The 18,779-nt window shown below is 39.7% G+C and overlaps 1 protein-coding gene across 3 annotated transcripts in view; it reads left to right on the top strand.

Annotated features, from left to right (window-relative positions):
* CKAP5 (cytoskeleton associated protein 5) overlaps positions 1-18,779 on the top strand; it is a 115,634-nt gene that overhangs the window by 43,784 nt on the left and 53,071 nt on the right. For all 3 annotated transcript variants that reach the window (XM_060105441.1, XM_060105443.1, XM_060105442.1), the window contains exons 4-9: positions 1,998-2,204; positions 5,876-6,047; positions 6,980-7,112; positions 7,732-7,832; positions 9,657-9,770; positions 18,402-18,506. In XM_060105441.1, coding sequence (XP_059961424.1) covers positions 1,998-2,204; positions 5,876-6,047; positions 6,980-7,112; positions 7,732-7,832; positions 9,657-9,770; positions 18,402-18,506 — 832 coding nt within the window. The remainder of the gene's footprint in view (positions 1-1,997; positions 2,205-5,875; positions 6,048-6,979; positions 7,113-7,731; positions 7,833-9,656; positions 9,771-18,401; positions 18,507-18,779) is intronic.

The raw sequence follows: 18,779 nt of genomic DNA on the forward strand, positions 1-18,779 counted from the left end.
CAAATTTTCACTGAAAACATTTGGGCATTACTTAAATCTTTTTCTACAGTGGTTCCAGGCTAGATGATCTTAGAATCACATCTTTCTCCCTATGGCCATTAGGCATTTTTATCTCTTAGGAGAGGTAATGCGAACTAAATAATCTCTGTAACTCCCAGCTTATTGGATGATAGAGGTTTCCAGTCACCCCAGTCTCCCATACCTGATAAGCCTGACTTTTCTAATACTAGTCTTTATGTCATTGAAAGGAGCCCTCCATACAAAAAACAAAAAAACATTGGGGACCCTTGACCTAATTGCACAAGAAATATATACACACATCCCTAGGTATCTGCATGGGAATTGGTTCCAGGACAAAAGTCCCCACCCCTACGCCCTAGGATAGCAAAATCTACAGATGCTCAAGTCCCTCACGTAAAATGGCCTAGTATTTGCATATAACCTACGTACACTCTACTGTATACTGTAACTCATTTCTAGGTTACTCTCAATACCTAACACAATGTAAATGCTGTGTAAATAATTGTAACTACAATATAAATAATGTGTAAATAGTTGGCTGCATGGCAAATTCAAGTTTTGCTTTTTGGAACTTTCTGGAATTTTTTTCCCAAATATTTTTGATACAAGTTTGGTTGAATCTGCAGACGAGGAACCTGTGGATAAGGAACCCACCAATATGGAGGGCCTACTGTACTTGACTCACCTCAAAAATTATACCAAGAAAGACAGTTATTAATTTGACAGTTTTGTTAACCAGCATCAATGAGTTCCCCTTGCCATCAGTGATACCATTGCTTTTTTAATTTTATTTTTCTTCTGATACTAGAAACTTTTTTGACAAATGCTGCATGTAATTCCAACCCACTCAGTTTCTCTCATTTCCAGTAGTACAGGTTTTATTTAATTTAGAAGAAACTCAAAGCAATAAAGCTACTGTAAAGTCTTGCCAAGGAGTCAGGAACAGCCTTTTGTTATTAAAGGTACATATCCATTCACTCTGTGAAGAAATTCTCTTGTCCTAAAAAGTGGTTTAAATGACTTTCAAAAATTTTCCAAAAAAGTAAGAACTCTAATCTTATTTTTATAAAATATATCTGTATCTGTCTATCTATCTCTGCATATAGAAAAGTCTAGAAGGATGGATACCATAAAGTTGAAAGTAGTTTTCTCTGGGTAGTGAGATTTCAAGGGATTTTTTTTGTGTGTGTGTGTGGTATGCGGGCCTCTCACTGTTGTGGCCTCTCCCATTACGGAGCACAGGCTCCGGATGCGCAGGCTCAGTGGCCATGGCTCACGGGCCCAGCCGCTCCGCGGCATGTGGGATCTTCCCGGACCAGGGCACGAACCTGTGTCCCCTGCATCGGCAGGCAGACTCTCAACCACTGCGCCACCAGGGAAGCCCCTTTCAAGGGATTTTTGCTTTCTTGTTTAAATTTCCTATATGTGTAAATAGAAACTATGGTTCTGTGTCATTGTCTGTTATGACATGTCTTAACCTCTTATGGTTTGCATAAGTTTTTTTTTTAATGTTCTTGAACATAATTTTTTTAAACTTTTTATTTTATATTGGAGTGTAGCCAATTAACAATGTTGTGGTAGTTTCAGGTGCACAGCAGAGGGACTCAGCCATTGATATACATATATCCATTCTCCCCCAAACTCACCTCCCATCCAGGCTGCCATATAACATTGAGCAGAGTTCCCTGTGCTATACAGTAGGTCCTTGTTGGTTATTTAAATACAGCAGTGTGTACATGTCGACCCCAACCTCCCTGGCTATCCCTTCCCCGCAGTAACCCTAAGTTCGTTCTCTAAGTCTGTGAGTTTGTTTCTGTTTTACTTGAACATAAAGTTTTTAGAGTCTCATTTACTTTATTTCTCAGCATTTTTAAAAAAGTATTTGTTTCCCCCACTTTCCATGACCTTTACCAGCTCTTTCTACTAAAGTGTGTTTTTATGTGTATGGTTGTTGTTGTTTATAATCTATATTACAGAACCACAGGGGAAGTTGTATCAGGTGTTGTGAGTAAAGTGTTCAACCAACCCAAGGCCAAAGCCAAGGAGCTAGGCATTGAGATTTGTCTAATGTACATAGAGATTGAGAAAGGAGAAGCTGTGCAAGAAGAGCTCCTGAAAGGCCTGGACAATAAGAACCCCAAGATCATAGTGGCCTGTATAGAGACACTGAGGAAAGCCTTAAGGTAAAACCTTTTCTTTTTGCTTTAGTTCTGTTAACTAGAATATCTCAATTGAGTTTGGGTTCCTGGTTTAAACAGAAATGAAAGCTGTTGGGCTTGACTTGGCAGACCATACCGACCAGAAAAGTGACCTGGAAAAGCTAAAGCCATTCCTCAAGTGTGACACTTTGTATTCAGTCATTTTAGCCTTTAAGTGTGTTGCATAGTTATTTTATCTAAATCTCTTTCTTTTTTTTCTTTTATAAATTTATTTATTTATTTATTTTTGGCTGTGTTGGGTCTTTGTTGCTGCGTGTGGGCTTTCTCTAGTTGCGGCGAGTGGGGGGCTACTCTTCATTGCGGTGTGTGGACTTCTCATGTCGGTGGCTTCTCTTGCTGTGGAGCACGGGCTCTATGTGCGTGGGCTTCAGTAGTTGTGGCACATGGACTCAGTAGTTGTGGCTCACGGGCTCTAGAGTGCAGGCTCGGTAGTTGTGGTGCACGGGCTTAGTTGCTCTGCGGCACGTGGGATCTTCCCGGACCAGGGATCAAACCCATGTCCCCTGCACTGGCAGGTGGATTCTTAACCACTGCGCCACCAGGGAAGTCCCTAAATCTCTTTCTAATGAAGATGAGTGGGGGATATTTCTGACCTTTTCTCAGATTATGAATTAACTTTTTCATGGAAAAGCACTCCTCAGGGTAAGGAGCTCTGTTTCTCTTGTTATCCTCAGGCATAAATTTATGTAGTTTGAAACGTTGGCTGAAGTAAACCTTTGTTTAGGTGCTTTTTAAAATAAAATAGAAGCAAATGCTATATGCCTTTAAACAGAAGCATAGCAACAGAAATAGAAAATAACTTTTACTCTTATGTAATAAGTTATTTTCAACCCTAGAATTAAGTGTTGTTTGGCAGTGAAGTTTTTCATGAATGGGATCTCTTTCAGGAACAAGTGGCTGTAATTTTCTATGGAAATCTGAATTAGACAAAACACTGGTTTGTTCTGATTTGGCAGTCCTTCTAATCTGATATCCTGTCCCCAATACTTCCACATGAGATACTTTAGAAAGCAGCTCTAGTGAAATCCTGAATGTGTGACCTGTGGGTGTGAAGATCATCCCAACTCACCTCTCATGATTTTGTATATGACCTACTTCTTGGAGAATATGCTTCCTTTGGTGTTTATCTTACATGAAAGTATCAAAATTCTTAAATTTTGTTAAACTGTCTTCAAATTATATCAGTAAACTTTGTCTTTTGCTTGGTTCATAATGTTCTTTTATAAAATTTGACTTTCACTTAGATTCTTTTGTGATAAAATTTTCCTCATCCCTAGCCTATTCTAGTATAGTAGGCATGTATTTTTATGAGTAGTAAATAGTGTGTTCATTCTGTCATCTTAGAAATTTAGTGAATTGACTGCATAGTCAAGACGGTGCTTGTCTTAATAGATTTGTTCTGTCCTTAGTAATGGGTTTCTTAATAAAAATATATATTATACTGTATTCTACCTTAAAATTAGGAGTTTCTAATCTGGAGTTCTGTAAACTCTGGCTATTTCATTTTTAAGCTGACTGGGAGAATAAGGGTAGAAAAAGGACAAGTTAGGTATATTGTCTTTTATGTCTTCCTTATAGATGTTGTTGTTTAGTCCCATTCCTGTATGGTTCTTTATTTGTCCTAAGGCATCTCAGAATCTGTAGTAGAACTACTAGATAGCTCTCTGGGACCTTCAGGAACTGTTCAGTCCTTGGTTCCAGAGCTTCCTCAAGCTATCTATGTTAGTGGTAGCTTCAGGAGACCAAAAATGTTCTGTGGCCCCTAAAACAAGCTTTTAGAACTTTTTCCCCCCTATAGTAATATGTGTAGTATCAAGATTAGGTTTTGTATTGTTAAGGTAACTATTTTCCATTTGGACCTGCTCCATCTGTTTTTTTTTTTTTTTTAATATCTTTCAGAACTAGGCCAGGATAGTGAAACAAATAAACAAAAATCAAATGAAACAGTAGTAACGTAAAGGAAGATTAAGAGATCCCAAATGTTAGGTTCTTCAGACACTGTGATGAGTACTCCTAAACAGAATGGTTTATCGTCGCTATAAGTTCTTATTTTTCCTTTAGTCTTAAAGGTCTGCTGAACCAAGTTAGAATGTTTTTTTTCTATTAAAATAAAAGAGATTTTAAAGGAAATATTGAAGATCATCTGGTTTATTTTCATGCTATGATGGCTATATTTGAACTATTTACATAAACTGGTGTCTTGTTAAATATCACTTTCTAGGGAAAGTATTTTCAGTCTCCTTCTTTAACCTGTTAGAGTGTGTCAGTAGCTATTACTGAGACATTTTGTTGCATTTGTGTACATTAGATAATAGATAAATAGTATATATGGATCCTACTACAGAATGTCAGTCTTCTTTCATAACTGAATCTCTCTTGCTCCAGAATTTGTTATTCAGAAATGTTAGCAGTGAATCGGAAAACTATATTTTTAAGTTGGGAACTTAAAAATATGATATGTGACAGATATATAATGTTAAATATACTGCCTTTTGATTTTTGTTTTTTATAAATGTATTTATTTTTATTTTATTTTTGGCTGCGTTGGGTCTTTGTTGCTGCGCACGGGCTTTATCTAGTTGCAGCGAACAGGGGCTACTCTTCGTTGGTGCAAGGGCTTCTCATTGCGGTGGCTTCTCTTGTTGTGGAGCATGGGCTCTAGGCGCGCAGGCTTCAGTAGTTGTAGCATGCAGGCTCAGTAGTTGTGGTGCACGGGCTTAGTTGCTCTGCGGCATGTGGGATCTTCCCGGACCAGGGCTCAGATCTGCGTCCCCTGCACTGGCAGGCAGATTCTTAACCATTGTGCCACCAGGGAAGTCCCTATACTGCCTTTTTAAAAGAAGTCAGAATGCAACTGTTTTCCGCATGGAAAACTGAAGCAAAGAGAGATTTAAGTTGCCTGAAGTTATAGTGTGATAGCTTCGAGTCAGGAATGAAAGACACACTGCCAGGATTGGTGATCTACCAAGTGGAGTGAATCCCTGTAATTAAATAGAAGAGCTAATAAAAGCTTATTAAGGGACTTCCCTGGTGATCCAATGGGTAATACTCCGTGCTTCCAATGCAGGGAGCCTAGGTTTGAACTCTGGTTGGGGAGCTAGATCCCACATGCATGCCACAACTGAGTCCGCATATCGCAACTACGAAGTCCACATGCTGCAACTAAAGATCCTGCATGCGACACCAAAGATCCCGCGTGCTGCAACTAAGACCTGGCGCAGGCCAAATAAATAAATAAATAAATAAGCAAGCTTATTAAAAGTAGATTTCACTCATCTAAATATTTATAAATTGATTTGGTTCTATTTTAAACTTCTTAATGTACATACACATATATTTAAGATGTTACACAAGTGTTGATCCATTTTAGATTTGAGTAATTCCTAGACTGGTTGCCTAGAAAGTTTTTAAATGGTAATATTATTTTGGGCTCTGGACATTAAATAATATTCTTAGAAGAATGGCATCTAAATACAGTTGTTGTTATAAGTTTCTTTTTTCTTCTTCCCTAAAAAAACTCAACCTATATGTCTCTATTATATATAGATATAGAACTATGTTTGAGTGAATTCAGGCTAACACTTTACCAAAGCATATTGCATGGTGACAGTTTTTTTTCCAATTTTTACTTCTAGTGAATTTGGTTCCAAAATCATCTTACTGAAGCCAATTATCAAAGTGTTGCCAAAACTCTTTGAGTCTCGAGAGAAGGCTGTTCGAGATGAAGCCAAACTAATTGCTGTGGAGATTTATAGATGGATTCGAGATGCTCTGAGACCCCCATTACAAAGTATAAACTCTGTCCAGGTGAGGCACAAAGTTTTTTGGTTGTCTTTGTATAAGGTTAATATGAAGATATTTCCTTCCTGTCATTGTTGTTGATATTCTGTCCTTATAAATAATTATTTTTCATTCTTAATTTTGAAATCAGTTTTTTCTGAGCATACCTGTTTCTATTGTTACTGTGTCCTCTCAAGTTAAATACTATGCATTCACCGATGCCAATAGGTTAGTGTTGAATCTATGGCAGTTTATAAGATCCTTTTTTTAAAATTAATTACTTTATTTATTTATCTTTGGCTGTGTTGGGTCTTTGTTGCGGTGCACAGGCTTCTTATTGCGGTGGCTTCTCTTATTGCAGAGCACGGGCTCTAGGCACGCGGGCTTCAATAGTTGTGGCACGCAGGCTCAGTAGTTGTGGCTCACGGGCTCTAGAGTGCAGGCTCAGTAGTTGTGGTCACGGGCTCTAGAGTGCAGGCTCAGTAGTTGTGGCTCCGCGGTGTGTGGGATCTTCCCAGACCAGGGCTGGAACCTGTGTCACCTGCATTGGCAGGTGGATTCTTAACCACTGTGCCACCAGGGAAGTCCTATAAGATCCTTTTATAATACTTTTGGGTGGCAGGACTTAATATCTGTTTAGACAAAGTGTATTCTATTTTTTATATTTCAGTTGGTTTTGGAGACATTATTTGTTGCAAATATATGTGAATTCATGAAATAATGAGAGTGTCTTAAAAAGTGGATTTTATTCTTCTAAGTGCTTAGTCATACATCTTCAGTATAGTAGATATACATCAATTTGACTCATACTACAAAATGTGCACAATTTATTTTTTCTTGTTTGCCTTATTAGAGCCACATAAATAAGAAATTGGGTTCTGATCTATTGGTAAATATAAATAGATTCTCTAATGGCAGAGATATAGATATGTTTTTAAAATATTTTATGATATTTGCAGTTGAAAGAACTAGAAGAAGAATGGGTCAAACTGCCAACAGGTGCTCCTAAACCAAGTAGGTTTTTGCGTTCCCAGCAAGAACTAGAAGCTAAATTGGAACAGCAGCAGTCTGCTGGTGGAGAAGCTGAGGGAGGTAAGCCACTTTTTAACGCTGGTTTCTATAAAAATTAGCAAGAACTGGCCCTGTCACAGTAACCTGTGTTCACGAGGTGCATTTTATAGGATTGCTGTTTAATAAAATACATACAATTCTATGGTTTGTAAGATTAATAATTCTGATCCCTCCTGTATCAAGATTTCATCAGGGGTGTGAAAGGATACCTGATAACTGTTTAATAAGTAAAACTATTTCTTTTTTTTTTTTTTGGCCACACTGCGTGGCATGCAGGATACTAGTTCCCCGACCAGGGATTGAACCCATGCCCACCCCCTGCATTGGAAGGCCGAGTCTTAACCACTGGACTGCCAGGGAAGTCCCCATTTCATCCTTTTTTTTTTTTTTTTTTTTTTTGCGGTACACGGACCTCTCACTGTTGTGGCCTCTCCCGTTGCGGAGCACAGGCTCCGGACATGCAGGCTCAGCGGCCATGGCTCACAGGCCTAGCAGCTCCGCGGCATGTGGGATCTTCCCGGACCGGGGCATGAACCTGTGTCCCCTGCATCGGCAAGCGGACTCTCAACCACTGCGCCACCAGGGAAGCCCCATTTCATCCATTTTTAAGGGTTGTTTTGTTTTGTTTTCCTCCTGGAAGGTGGTGACGATGGTGATGAGGTACCACAGATAGATGCTTATGAGCTTTTGGAAGCAGTAGAAATTCTTTCCAAACTTCCCAAAGACTTTTATGACAAAATTGTAAGTAATGGTAGACTTCTTTCATTTATTTCATTTTAAATAATTACTTGAATATAATTAGAATGCTCTTCTGAGCCCTTTTCCTGGTGCACCCTCTTCCACCCCGTATCTTCCCTAATAATCTGAGTCAGTTGTTTCTTCTTTGTTCCCATACTACTTTGTATATGTACCTACTTTAGTCCTTCTTTTTACTTCTTTCCAGAAACCTGAACATTATTCTTGACTTATATCTTTTCCTCATTGTCTGTCTGGTTTTTACCTTTAAGTATCTCTCAAATTCATCCCCCTTTCTCCATCCCCAGGATTTCTTTCTCTACCCCGGGGTTACTTTTTTTTTTCCCCCTACCCCAGGCTTTCTTGACCTTGGCACTGTTGACATTTTTTGCCAGGTATTTCTTTGCTTGGGGAATTGCATGTGCATTGTTGTATGTTTAGCAGCATCACTGGCCTTTACCGATCAGATATTAGTAATACCATTCCTCCAAGTCATGACAGTCAAAAATGTCTCCAGACTTTGCCAAATGTACCCCAGGGGACAAAATTATCCCCAATTGAGAAAGTTTTATCCCAACCACTACCATCAGCTCTTGCCTTGTATGCTGCTGTAGTCTTCTTACAAGATTCCCTGTCTGCTCTTGCCTCCTCCCCATCATATTTCACAATATAATTAGAGGTGTCATTTTTGAAAATGGAAATCTTCCCATAGTATTGCCTCATTAAAATCCTTCAGTGGCTTCCATGGGTTTTAAGATGATGTCTGAAATCATACTGTAGCCATTGAGGTGTGATTTATGGTACCTTTGAGATCCCCACTTACCTTCCAGCCACATCTCTAATTCCTCTCACTCTCCATGCTCCAGTCATACTGAATTTCTCCTGGTATCAAATGTGCCAAACTTTTTTCCCCCCTAAACTCCAGGCCTTAACATATGCTGTTCTTTCTGCCTATAACATTCTTCCCCCCGCCCCATTTACCTCATAATAACTCTTCATCATCTAGATCCCACCTTAAGCATCACTTCTTGGGGGAGATCGTACCTGAAAGCCTAAACTGGGCTGAGTCCTCTTGTTGTATTACCAAAGCAGCTTGTACTTCTCCTGTCACAGTCATCGTGACCTGATAGTTATTTATTGAAGATCATCCTGCCTCTGCTATCAGCTCCTTGAGTATCCTGTTATCTTCTGATTAACAAATAAATATTTGATAAATTGAATTGAGTTGTAATCTCCTTCAGGTGATGGGTTTGTCATCTTGTTTTTATCCCCAGTTCTCTCCAACAGTGGGTATTCAAATTCTAGTGAAGCATATTGTACTTTATGGCCACAAAACAAAAAACTAGCATTATACCTACAATCTGGAAAACTAATATCCAGGATTAGAACAGTATTGGTTGTTGGTTGTATGTTTGTTCTTTTCTGGTCTTTCTAATGTTATCAATATGGAAATTCCTTTCTCCTGTAGATGTGCCGCTGTGAGATATGCTAGAAATGCTTTCTATTAATGTTTTCTGTTTAACACTTGCTTAAAGTTTACCCAGAAAATGAGAAGGAAAAGTCTATGGCATTTCATTCTGTTTACTTATTGTAGAACATTAGGCTTATGAAATGTTACAAAAATACTTTTAATATATGAACAAAATTTTATGTATATGAACAAAACATTCTGATTGGCTACACAGTTTTGTAATTTTGATTTCTGACTAGCTTTAGAAAGTTTCTGAAAACAAAAAATATATATCTTTGAATTAGTAGCATGCAAGAAATAGACTTTTATTTTGCGCTCTTATTTTCTGTTCTACAAGTGACTCATATTGTGTTTTGTAGGAGGCAAAAAAATGGCAAGAAAGAAAAGAAGCCCTGGAAGCTGTAGAAGTACTAGTGAAAAACCCCAAACTGGAAGCAGGCGATTATGCAGATTTAGTAAAAGCTTTGAAGAAGGTAAATGTGGGGAGTTTCAGCATTGGTATCCCAACAGCAGACCAGGCCATTGAGTTTTTCTTCATCAGTCAATCTTTTTTTTTTTTTTTTTTTTTGCGGTATGCGGGCCTCTCACTGTTGTGGCCTCCCCCGTTGCGGAGCACAGGCTCCGGACGCGCAGGCTCAGCGGCCATGGCTCACGGGCCCAGCCGCTCCGCGGCACATGGGATCCTCCCAGACCGGGGCACGAACCCGTATCCCCTGCATCGGCAGGCGGACTCTCAACCACTTGCGCCACCAGGGAGGCCCAGTCAATCTTTTTTTACCACAGTTACATTGCCATTTAGGGAACACTATTGATGGTTTTTGAATTATAGGCATACATTTTTTTAAGGGTTATTTAAAATGACTGTCCTAGGTTAGTTTAGAGGGATTGGTTTTCAATCTTTGTTTATTATCACTCTGACTTTAAATATGCTATTTGGTAGCTTATACAAATGTCAAGAAAAAGAGAATCTTGCTGATCTAGAACCAGATAGTCTAGTTTTATAATTCTACAGAATGAGCTTTTTAAATTGGCTCCATTTAATGGGACAAATATTAAATATGAAGAGTGTTTTTCATTAGATAGCAAGGGATAACACCCTGTATTATATTAGCATGTAAAGTGCAGGATCTGGGGATATGTGGTCAATTATAAAGCAGGTAAGTACTAAATAAGAAAGAAATATTTTAGGAAATACTCCTTTGTTATTGCCTAGGTCCAAACAAGTTGAATGCTGGGGTGGATATTTTTGTATGTACTGGCTTTTCATAAAGTCTGAAAGTATAGATCAGACAATTGTGGATGTAGTTATAGAGCTTAAGAACAAACTTTTTTTTTTAATTTACTCATTTAATTTATTTATTTGTGGCTGCGTTGAGTCTTCATTGCTGCGTGTGGGCTTTCTCTAGTTTGTGGCCAGCGGGGGCTACTCTTCATTGCAGTGCACAAGATTCTCATTGCGGTGGCTTCTCTTGTTGTAGAGCACAGGCTCTAGGCACACGGGCTTCGGTAGTTGTGGCACACGGGCTCAGTAGTTGTGGCTCATGGGCTCTAGAGTGTAGGCTCAGTAGTTGTTGCACACAGGCTTAGTTGCTCCGCAGCGTGTGGGATCTTCCCAGAACAGGGCTCGAACCCATGTCCCCTGCCTTGGCAGGTGGATTCTTAACCACTTCACCACCAGGGAAGTCCCTGAAGACATTTTCTTGAATATAGCAAGGATGAAAATGTTTTGTTTGCTTCTTCAGCCTGAAATTGCAGAGGATTAGCATGATGGGGGGAGGAGCCACCTTAATTATATGTGTATATAAGAGTAATTCTCATTATTCATAGTACTTATGTTCTGTCAAGTCACCACAGACACTGAATTAGCAAATGCTGAACCATTGCTCCAATGGAAGATACAGCGTTAAGGTCCTGCAACCCTCTGGTCACATTTTCATCAACCGATCAATGCATAACCTTGTTTTATTCTGTTTGAAGACATCTTATTCCGTATGTATTATTGATCCATTAACATTGAACTCACAGCCAACAGAAATATAACTCGTGCCTGAACAAAGCCTACCTAACACATTTATTTTCTCCGAAAGGGACAACACAGCACTCTTGCACATAGGAACACCAGACAACACTTCAGCAATACGCTTGGAGGCCAGTTTAAACAGTGAAAGCACCAATCAAAAGCACAAAAATGCAAAAGACCACGGCAGTAAATAGACTATGAAAAAGATACTTGGGGGGCTTCCCTGGTGGTGCAGTGGTGGAGAGTCCGCCTGCCGATGCAGGGGTCACGGGTTCATGCCCCGGTCCAGGAAGATCCCACATGCAGCGGAGCGGCTGGGCCTGCGCGTCTGGAGCCTGTGCTCCGCAACGGGAGAGGCCACAACAGTGAGAGGCCCGCGTACAGCAAAAAAAAACAACAAACAAACAAACAAACAAAAAAGATACTTGGGTACAGTATGAGAGCTGAAAGAAGAAGGCAGAGTATTGCATTGTTCATCTCAGCTGGGAATGTGCACATCAGGCAACATAGATTTTTCCCAGCTCTGTGCTTGTCTGTGAGTGACCAGGAAAGTGCCTCAATTATTGATTTGGGGCTTATAAGTTAATTTTAATGAGTAGATGAATTCACAAATATGAAATCCATAAATAATGAGGATGGCCCGTATCTTCTCACAGTCTGCCTTCCTTTGCTTTCCTCTAAGTAGGATTTGGAGACAGGGATATTATTTGTCAAAATTGTTGTTCATCAGTCTTCCATCTTGAAGAGCCAAAGACCTAGGCAAGACTACAGTCGTCTCTTGGTATCCCCGATAGGGGGAGGGGGGGTGTTCCAGGTGCTCCCACCTATACTAAATCTGTTGAAGTTCCTTGTATAAAAAGGCATAGTACAATGAATACTGTTGGCCCTCCATATCTGCAGTTACAGAGGACTGACTGTAATTAAAAGGGAATTGCCCTAGGGAAAAGACTTCGCCAACCTGGAGCCTGGGAGGAAAAAGGAAGGGTAGAAGGTGGTAAGGCGAAGTGAGATTCTAGTGGCCTTGAAGAGAGCTTCAGATTTTCTGTAAGTTCTAGCATATAATTTTTATCAGGAATCTTATGGAAACATATATTGCACTGAATTCTCAGTGGCTCAAATAAAAGCTTTTATTTTTCCCTATGTAATGGTCAGGAATGTTCATTGGAATCAGGAATGTTAATAGTTGATGTTCTCTACATGCATTTTCTTAGGATATTAGCTTATCAAATGAAGACTGTTCTGTGATTTCCATTGGCATTGTGACTATGAATATAAGCTCTCTCTGTATTCTATACAGAGAAGATTATGGATCTTTATATTTGGGTAGACATAGACAGTGGATTTCTGTGAGATCTTAGGGTAGCAGGAAGCACTTTCCCTCTTTACATGGTGGAGTGGGGGCAACCAATCAAAGGCAACAAACAAATAAAAAGAAACTTAATGTTGTGGCTAAAATATTTAAAACAATGAAAAGTTAATGTCAATGTAAATTAACATGAAACATGACATTTTGTGGGGGTTTTTGGGGTTTTTGTTTGTTTGCTTGCTTTTTTATTTTCGGCTGTGTTGGGTCTTCATTGCTGCGCACTGGCTTTCTCTAGTTGCAACGAGTAGGGGCTACTCTTCGTTGCGGTGCATGTGCTTCTCATGGAGGTGGCTTCTCTTGTTGCAGAGTACGAGCTCTAGGAGCATGGGCTTCAGTAGTTGTGGCATACGGGCTTCAGTAGTTGTGGCTCGCGGGCTCTAAAGTGCAGGCTCAGTTGCTGTGGTGCATGGGCTTAGTTGCTCTGCAGCATGTGGGAGCTTCCTGGACCAGAGATCGAAGCCATGTCCCCTGCATTGGCAGGCAGATTCTTAACCACTGTGCCTCCAGGGAAGTCCTGACATTTTGTTTTGGTTTTTTAAATCAGTTTACTGTTTTTATGTTTTTTTATTTTTATTTATTTATTTATTGGCTGTGTTGAGTCTTCGTTGCTGTGCGTGGGCTTTCTCTAGTTGTGGCGAGTGGGGGCTACTCTTCGTTGCGATGCACGTGCTTCTCATTGCGGTGGCTTCTCTTGTTGTGGAGCATGGGCTCTAGGCGCTCGGGCTTCAGTAGTTGTAGCATGCGGGCTCAGTAGTTGTGGCGCACGGGCTTAGTTGCTCCAAGGCATATGGGATCTTCCCGGACCAGGTTTCGAACTTGTGTGCCGTCCATTGGCAGGTGGGTTCTTAACCACTGTGCCACCAGGGAAGCTCTATATATATTCTTTTTCATATTCTTTTCCATTATGGTTTATCCCAGCAAATGGAATATAGTTTCCTGTGCTATACAGTAGGACCTTGTTGTTTATCCATCCTATATATACTAGTTTGTATCTACTAATCCCAAACTCCCAATCCTTCCTTCCCCCACCCCCTCTCCCTGCCATATTCATATTATATTCACCTATGTTGGTCTTTGTAGACCCATCCCTCTTCCTTCCGTAAATAGTTTCTTCTCTCTAGTGTCTTTATCAAGTAATCTTACTAATTTCCCAATTTTACCCTTTAATGCAAATAGTAAAAAACTATTCATTTTGAAATTCCTTATGATATTCCTGAAATTATTTCATAAACTGTCTTCTTCTGAGCTGTCACCTGACCTAGCATATTTTGATGGCTTTCCTGTTCTCACGGGTTATAGTTCTTTATAAGATTCCTTTTCTCCCTCCCTCCCACCCCTCAGATAGCTTCTTTGACTTTGTCAATTACCTATGGATATTGGTTGGTATATATATTTTTTCATCTTTAAGATGTGGGTTTTCAAGGTGTTTTATTATATAATCTCCATTGACTTTCTCTGTGTTATTAACACTTTTTCACTTGGTCTTTCTTTTTCTTGTATTCATTATAGTTTTCTAAACACAATTATGATGGGTTTTGGGGGGTTTTGGGTTTGTTTGTTTGGTCAACAGTGTTTTTGTTTTGATTACTGTTTAGTGGCTTACACTACTAGTTAAAGATAAATACTAATTATTACTTAAAATCACATTGTAGGCCTAGATTTATGGAAGAAGTGACAGCACTTTTAATTACAGAATATTTCCCATTATTTAGGTTAAATTAACATTGTGAGCTAAAGCTTTCTTTCCCAGCTCTAGAACAGAGTTGCTGAGTTTTTCCTCAATGCTGGAATAGAGTCCCCCCACATACACTGTTTTTCTTAAAAATAAACACTTTTCCATATTCCCCACTCCCGTTTTGTTTTTGTTTTTTTGTTTGTTTGTTTGCTTGTTTTGGCCGCACAGCACAGCATGTGGGATCTTAGGAACCCGTGCCCCCTGCATTGGGAGTGCGGAGTCTTAACCATTGGACCACCAGGGAAGTCCCCCCGCCACTCCCATTTCCCAGTTAAGAACAACTTGTTTAATCAAACTGAGATGTGTGACAGTGAGTGTTAATAGGCAGATATTGTAATAGATGCCTGGTTCATCGCTCACCAATAAATTCATTCAATCTTCTACTATATCCTGAACTATAATAGGTTCACAAGATCCTCTTCAAAACTTTACATTAGGATCATCAGTATCTGAGATTCAACTTCCACTGGTTATTGATCTAATGGTAACTTTAGAGGTAGTCTCTCTCTCTCTTTTTAAGAATGTCTTCTTTTTTTAAATTTTTTAAATTTATTTTTGGCTGCGTTGGGTCTTCGTTGCTGCACACGGGCTTTCTCTAGTTGCGGCAATCGGGGGCTATTCTTCCTTGCGGTGCGCAGGCTTCTCATTGCGGTGGCTTCTCTTGTTGCAGAGCACAGGCTCTAGGCGTGCGGGCTTCAGTAGTTGCAGCACGCGGGCTCAGTAGTTGTGGCTCTTGGGCTGTAGAGCGCAAGCTCAGTAGTTGCAGTGCACAGGCATAGTTGCTCCACGGCATGTGGGATCTTCCCAGACCAGGGCTCAAACCCATGTCCCCTATATTGGCAGGCAGATTCTTAACCACTGCGCCACCAGGGAAGTCCCTAGAGGTAGTCTCTTAAGGATGGGATTGAATGATGGCCTTTAACTGGGGCAGTATAACAAAATCACCTTTTGAGCTATATTAAAATACTGATATCCAAATCCCATCACAAATTCATTGAACTAGGATCTCTTGGAATGGGGCCTGGCATGTTTTTGATGCCCATTCCTAGAATATACATTTAGATGTTAAATATAAAGTCTAGCATGTAAACAATACCTGAGATGCTTTGGTAAGGAAAAATAATCCAGACATTTACAAATACCAATAATGTATTCAATACAAAACTGAATAGAATTTTTACTCCATAGATTTATAGTAATTACAGATTTAATAAAATGTTTATTAGGACCCTGATCTCATCTTCTCATAAGGAAAATGAATTTGCCATGAGTTTAGAGGGAGAATATGCTTTAGTAAAGAGAGCAAAAGCTTTGGAGTCAAAGCAGACCTAGGTTTGAATCACAGCACTACCATTTGCTAGCTCTGTGACCTTGAGCATGTTAATCTCTATTTAATTTTTTTTTAAATAAATTTATTTATTTTTGGCTGTGTTGGGTCTTCGTTGCTGCACGCAGGCTTTCTCTAGTCGTGGCGAGCTGGGGCTACTCTTTGTTGCAGTGCACAGTCTTCTCAGTGCGGTGGCTTCTCTTGTTATGGAGCACAGGCTCTAGGCACGTAGGTTTCAGTAGTTGTGGCACACAGGCTCAGTAGTTGTGGCGCACGGGCTTAGTTGCTCCGTGGCATGTGGGATCTTCCTGGGCCAGGGCTTGAACTCGTGTCCCCTGAATTGGCAGGTGGATTCTTAACCACTGAGCCACCAGGGAAGTCCTCTGTTTAATTTTTGAAATCCACAAAATTGAGATAATAATAGTACCTGCTTTATAGGGTTTGAGTGAAAATTAAATAAAATAAGGATTATAAAGCACCTATAAAATTATGGCATCTAATGTTTTAAAATTTTTATTGGAGTATAGTTGCCCTACAATGTTGTGTTAGCAAAATGAATGTACAGCAAAATGTACAGCAAAATGAATCAGCTATACATATACATATATCCCCTCTTTTCCGGATTTCCTTCCCATTTAGTTCACCGCAGTGCATTAAGTAGAGTTCCCTGTGCTATACAGTATGTTCTCATTAGTTATCTATTTTATACATAGTATCAGTAGTGTATATGTGTCAATCCCAATCTCCCAGTTCCTCCTACCCCATCCCACCTTCCCCCTTGGTATCCATACATTTGTTCTCTACATCTGTGTCTGTATTTCTGCTTTGCAGATAAGATCGTCTGTACCATTTTTCTAGATTCCACATGTATGTGTTAATGTACAATATTTGTTTTTCTCTTTCTGGCTTACTTCACTCTGTATGACACTCTCTGTGTCCATCCATGTCTCTACAAATGATTCAATTTTGTTTCTTTTTATGGCTGAGTAATATTCCATTGTATATATATATATACCACATTTTCTTTATCCATTCCTCTGTTGATGGACATTTAGGTTGCTTCCATGTCCTGGCTGTTGTAATTAGTGCTGCTGTGAACATTGGGGTGCATGTGTCTTTTTGAATTATGTTTTTCTTTGGGTATATACCCAGTAGTGGGATTGCTGGATCATATGGTAGTTCTGTTTTTAGTTTTTTAAGTTGTTTTTAATAAATGTTAGTCTTTTAACCCTTACTCCTCAGCACTTAGGGAATATATGTAGGTGCCAAATAGAACTTCCTTGAATGCTATGCATTAGGGGTTCTTTAATTCAGGGAATCTGGAATGAAGTGTTCTGCTTATGAAATACCAGATCTTAGGGATAAAGTCCAAAATAGAATAGAAGCATTACTTCTACCTGGGAAAAGAGTGAAAAAACAAGGGTTTGGGAGCACTTAAAAGTAAAGCAGCTTTTTAACACCAGCTGACTTGAGCAGTATACCAAAGTAAAATCTTATTAGGAAGGAATTGAGGCATAGTCACTGTCTTGCTGGACTGACACAAATGCAGCTACTACCTATGACTTTTGATAAGTTCTGGGCCTTGTAGGGTATGCTATCAGAGGGTGGTAGTATAAACATTGCTGGAGGAGACTCTGCTAAGAGACTCTGAATACAAATCTGATGATCACTACATAACTAAAATGGCAGCTGCAAGGCCAGAAGCTCCCTCAGAGGAATGGTTGCAATGGCATTTGCAATTTAGAGTCCACATCAGCTTCTTTTTTTTTTAATTTAATTTTTAATTGAAGTATAGTTGATTTACAGTGCTGTGCCAATCTCTGCTGTACAGCAAAGTGACTCAGTTATACACACATAGACATTATTTTTTTAATATTCTTTTCCGTTATGGTTTATCACAGGATATTGAATATAGTATAGTTCCCTGTGCTATACAGTAAGACCTTGTTATTTATCCATCCTATATATAATAGTTTACATCCCATCAGCTTCTTGAAGGTACCTACAACAGTTTCTACTGGTGTTTCTTGGGTATACATTTTTTTTTTTTTCGGTACGCAGGCCTCTCACTGTTGTGGCCTCTCCCGTTGCGGAGCACAGGCTCTGGACACGCAGGCTTAGCGGCCATGGCTCACGGGCCCAGCCGCTCCATAGCATGTGGGATCTTCCCAGACTGGGGCACGAACCCATGTCCCCTGCATCGGCAGGCAGACTCTCAACTACTGCACCACCGGGGAAGCCCTTGGGTATAAATTTTAGAGCTGGTACTCTGTGGTGTCTTTTGGAGATACAGCGTCTTTTGGCTTTCCTTGCCCCAAAGCAAAGTCAGCAGGCCTCCAGCTTCTCTGCCATTATCAGAGTCACCTCCTGCATAGTTGTGCAATGCTGACAGCCCATACTACTACCAACGGAGAGTTAACGATTTGACCTGGTTTTATGTATATTTTATTGGTAGAACTTTAAGATAGGAGACTAAACATAATGAAGGGAAGCTCCCAAATTTGATATTGTCAAGGAAGAATCTTTCCTCTTTTGTAGGAAACAAAGTTGGCTATTCATTACATAATAGCTTTCAGAGTTCTTTTAAGAATAAATTTTCAGTTCCCTTCTATGGGGCTGTGACTCTTTTGTTTTCCTTTCTTTCCACCCTTTGTAGGTTGTTGGAAAGGACACCAATGTCATGTTGGTGGCTCTGGCAGCAAAATGTCTTACTGGCCTGGCTGTTGGGCTAAGGAAGAAATTTGGACAATATGCAGGACACGTAAGTAACACTCCTTTTTTGATACAAATCAACAACGTTATCAAGAATGGCAGGCTAGTTTGCTTTATGCTTTAAAACAGCTTTTTGGCACAGATCTTTATATATATGGGGAAAGTAAATTTCTCACTAAGTTTTGTTAGTACTGAGCATAACTCCTTACAACATTTCAATAAAAATGTCAGTTGTAACTAAATTCACTAGCTTTATGTAGAAAATCAGGCACTTGACCTAAAGTACTTAGTTCAGTTGATTTGCTTATTACTTATCTACTTA

The sequence above is a fragment of the Mesoplodon densirostris genome, chromosome 7 (genome assembly GCF_025265405.1).
Source record: "Mesoplodon densirostris isolate mMesDen1 chromosome 7, mMesDen1 primary haplotype, whole genome shotgun sequence".
In the NCBI taxonomy this organism is placed as follows: Eukaryota; Metazoa; Chordata; class Mammalia; order Artiodactyla; family Ziphiidae; genus Mesoplodon; species Mesoplodon densirostris.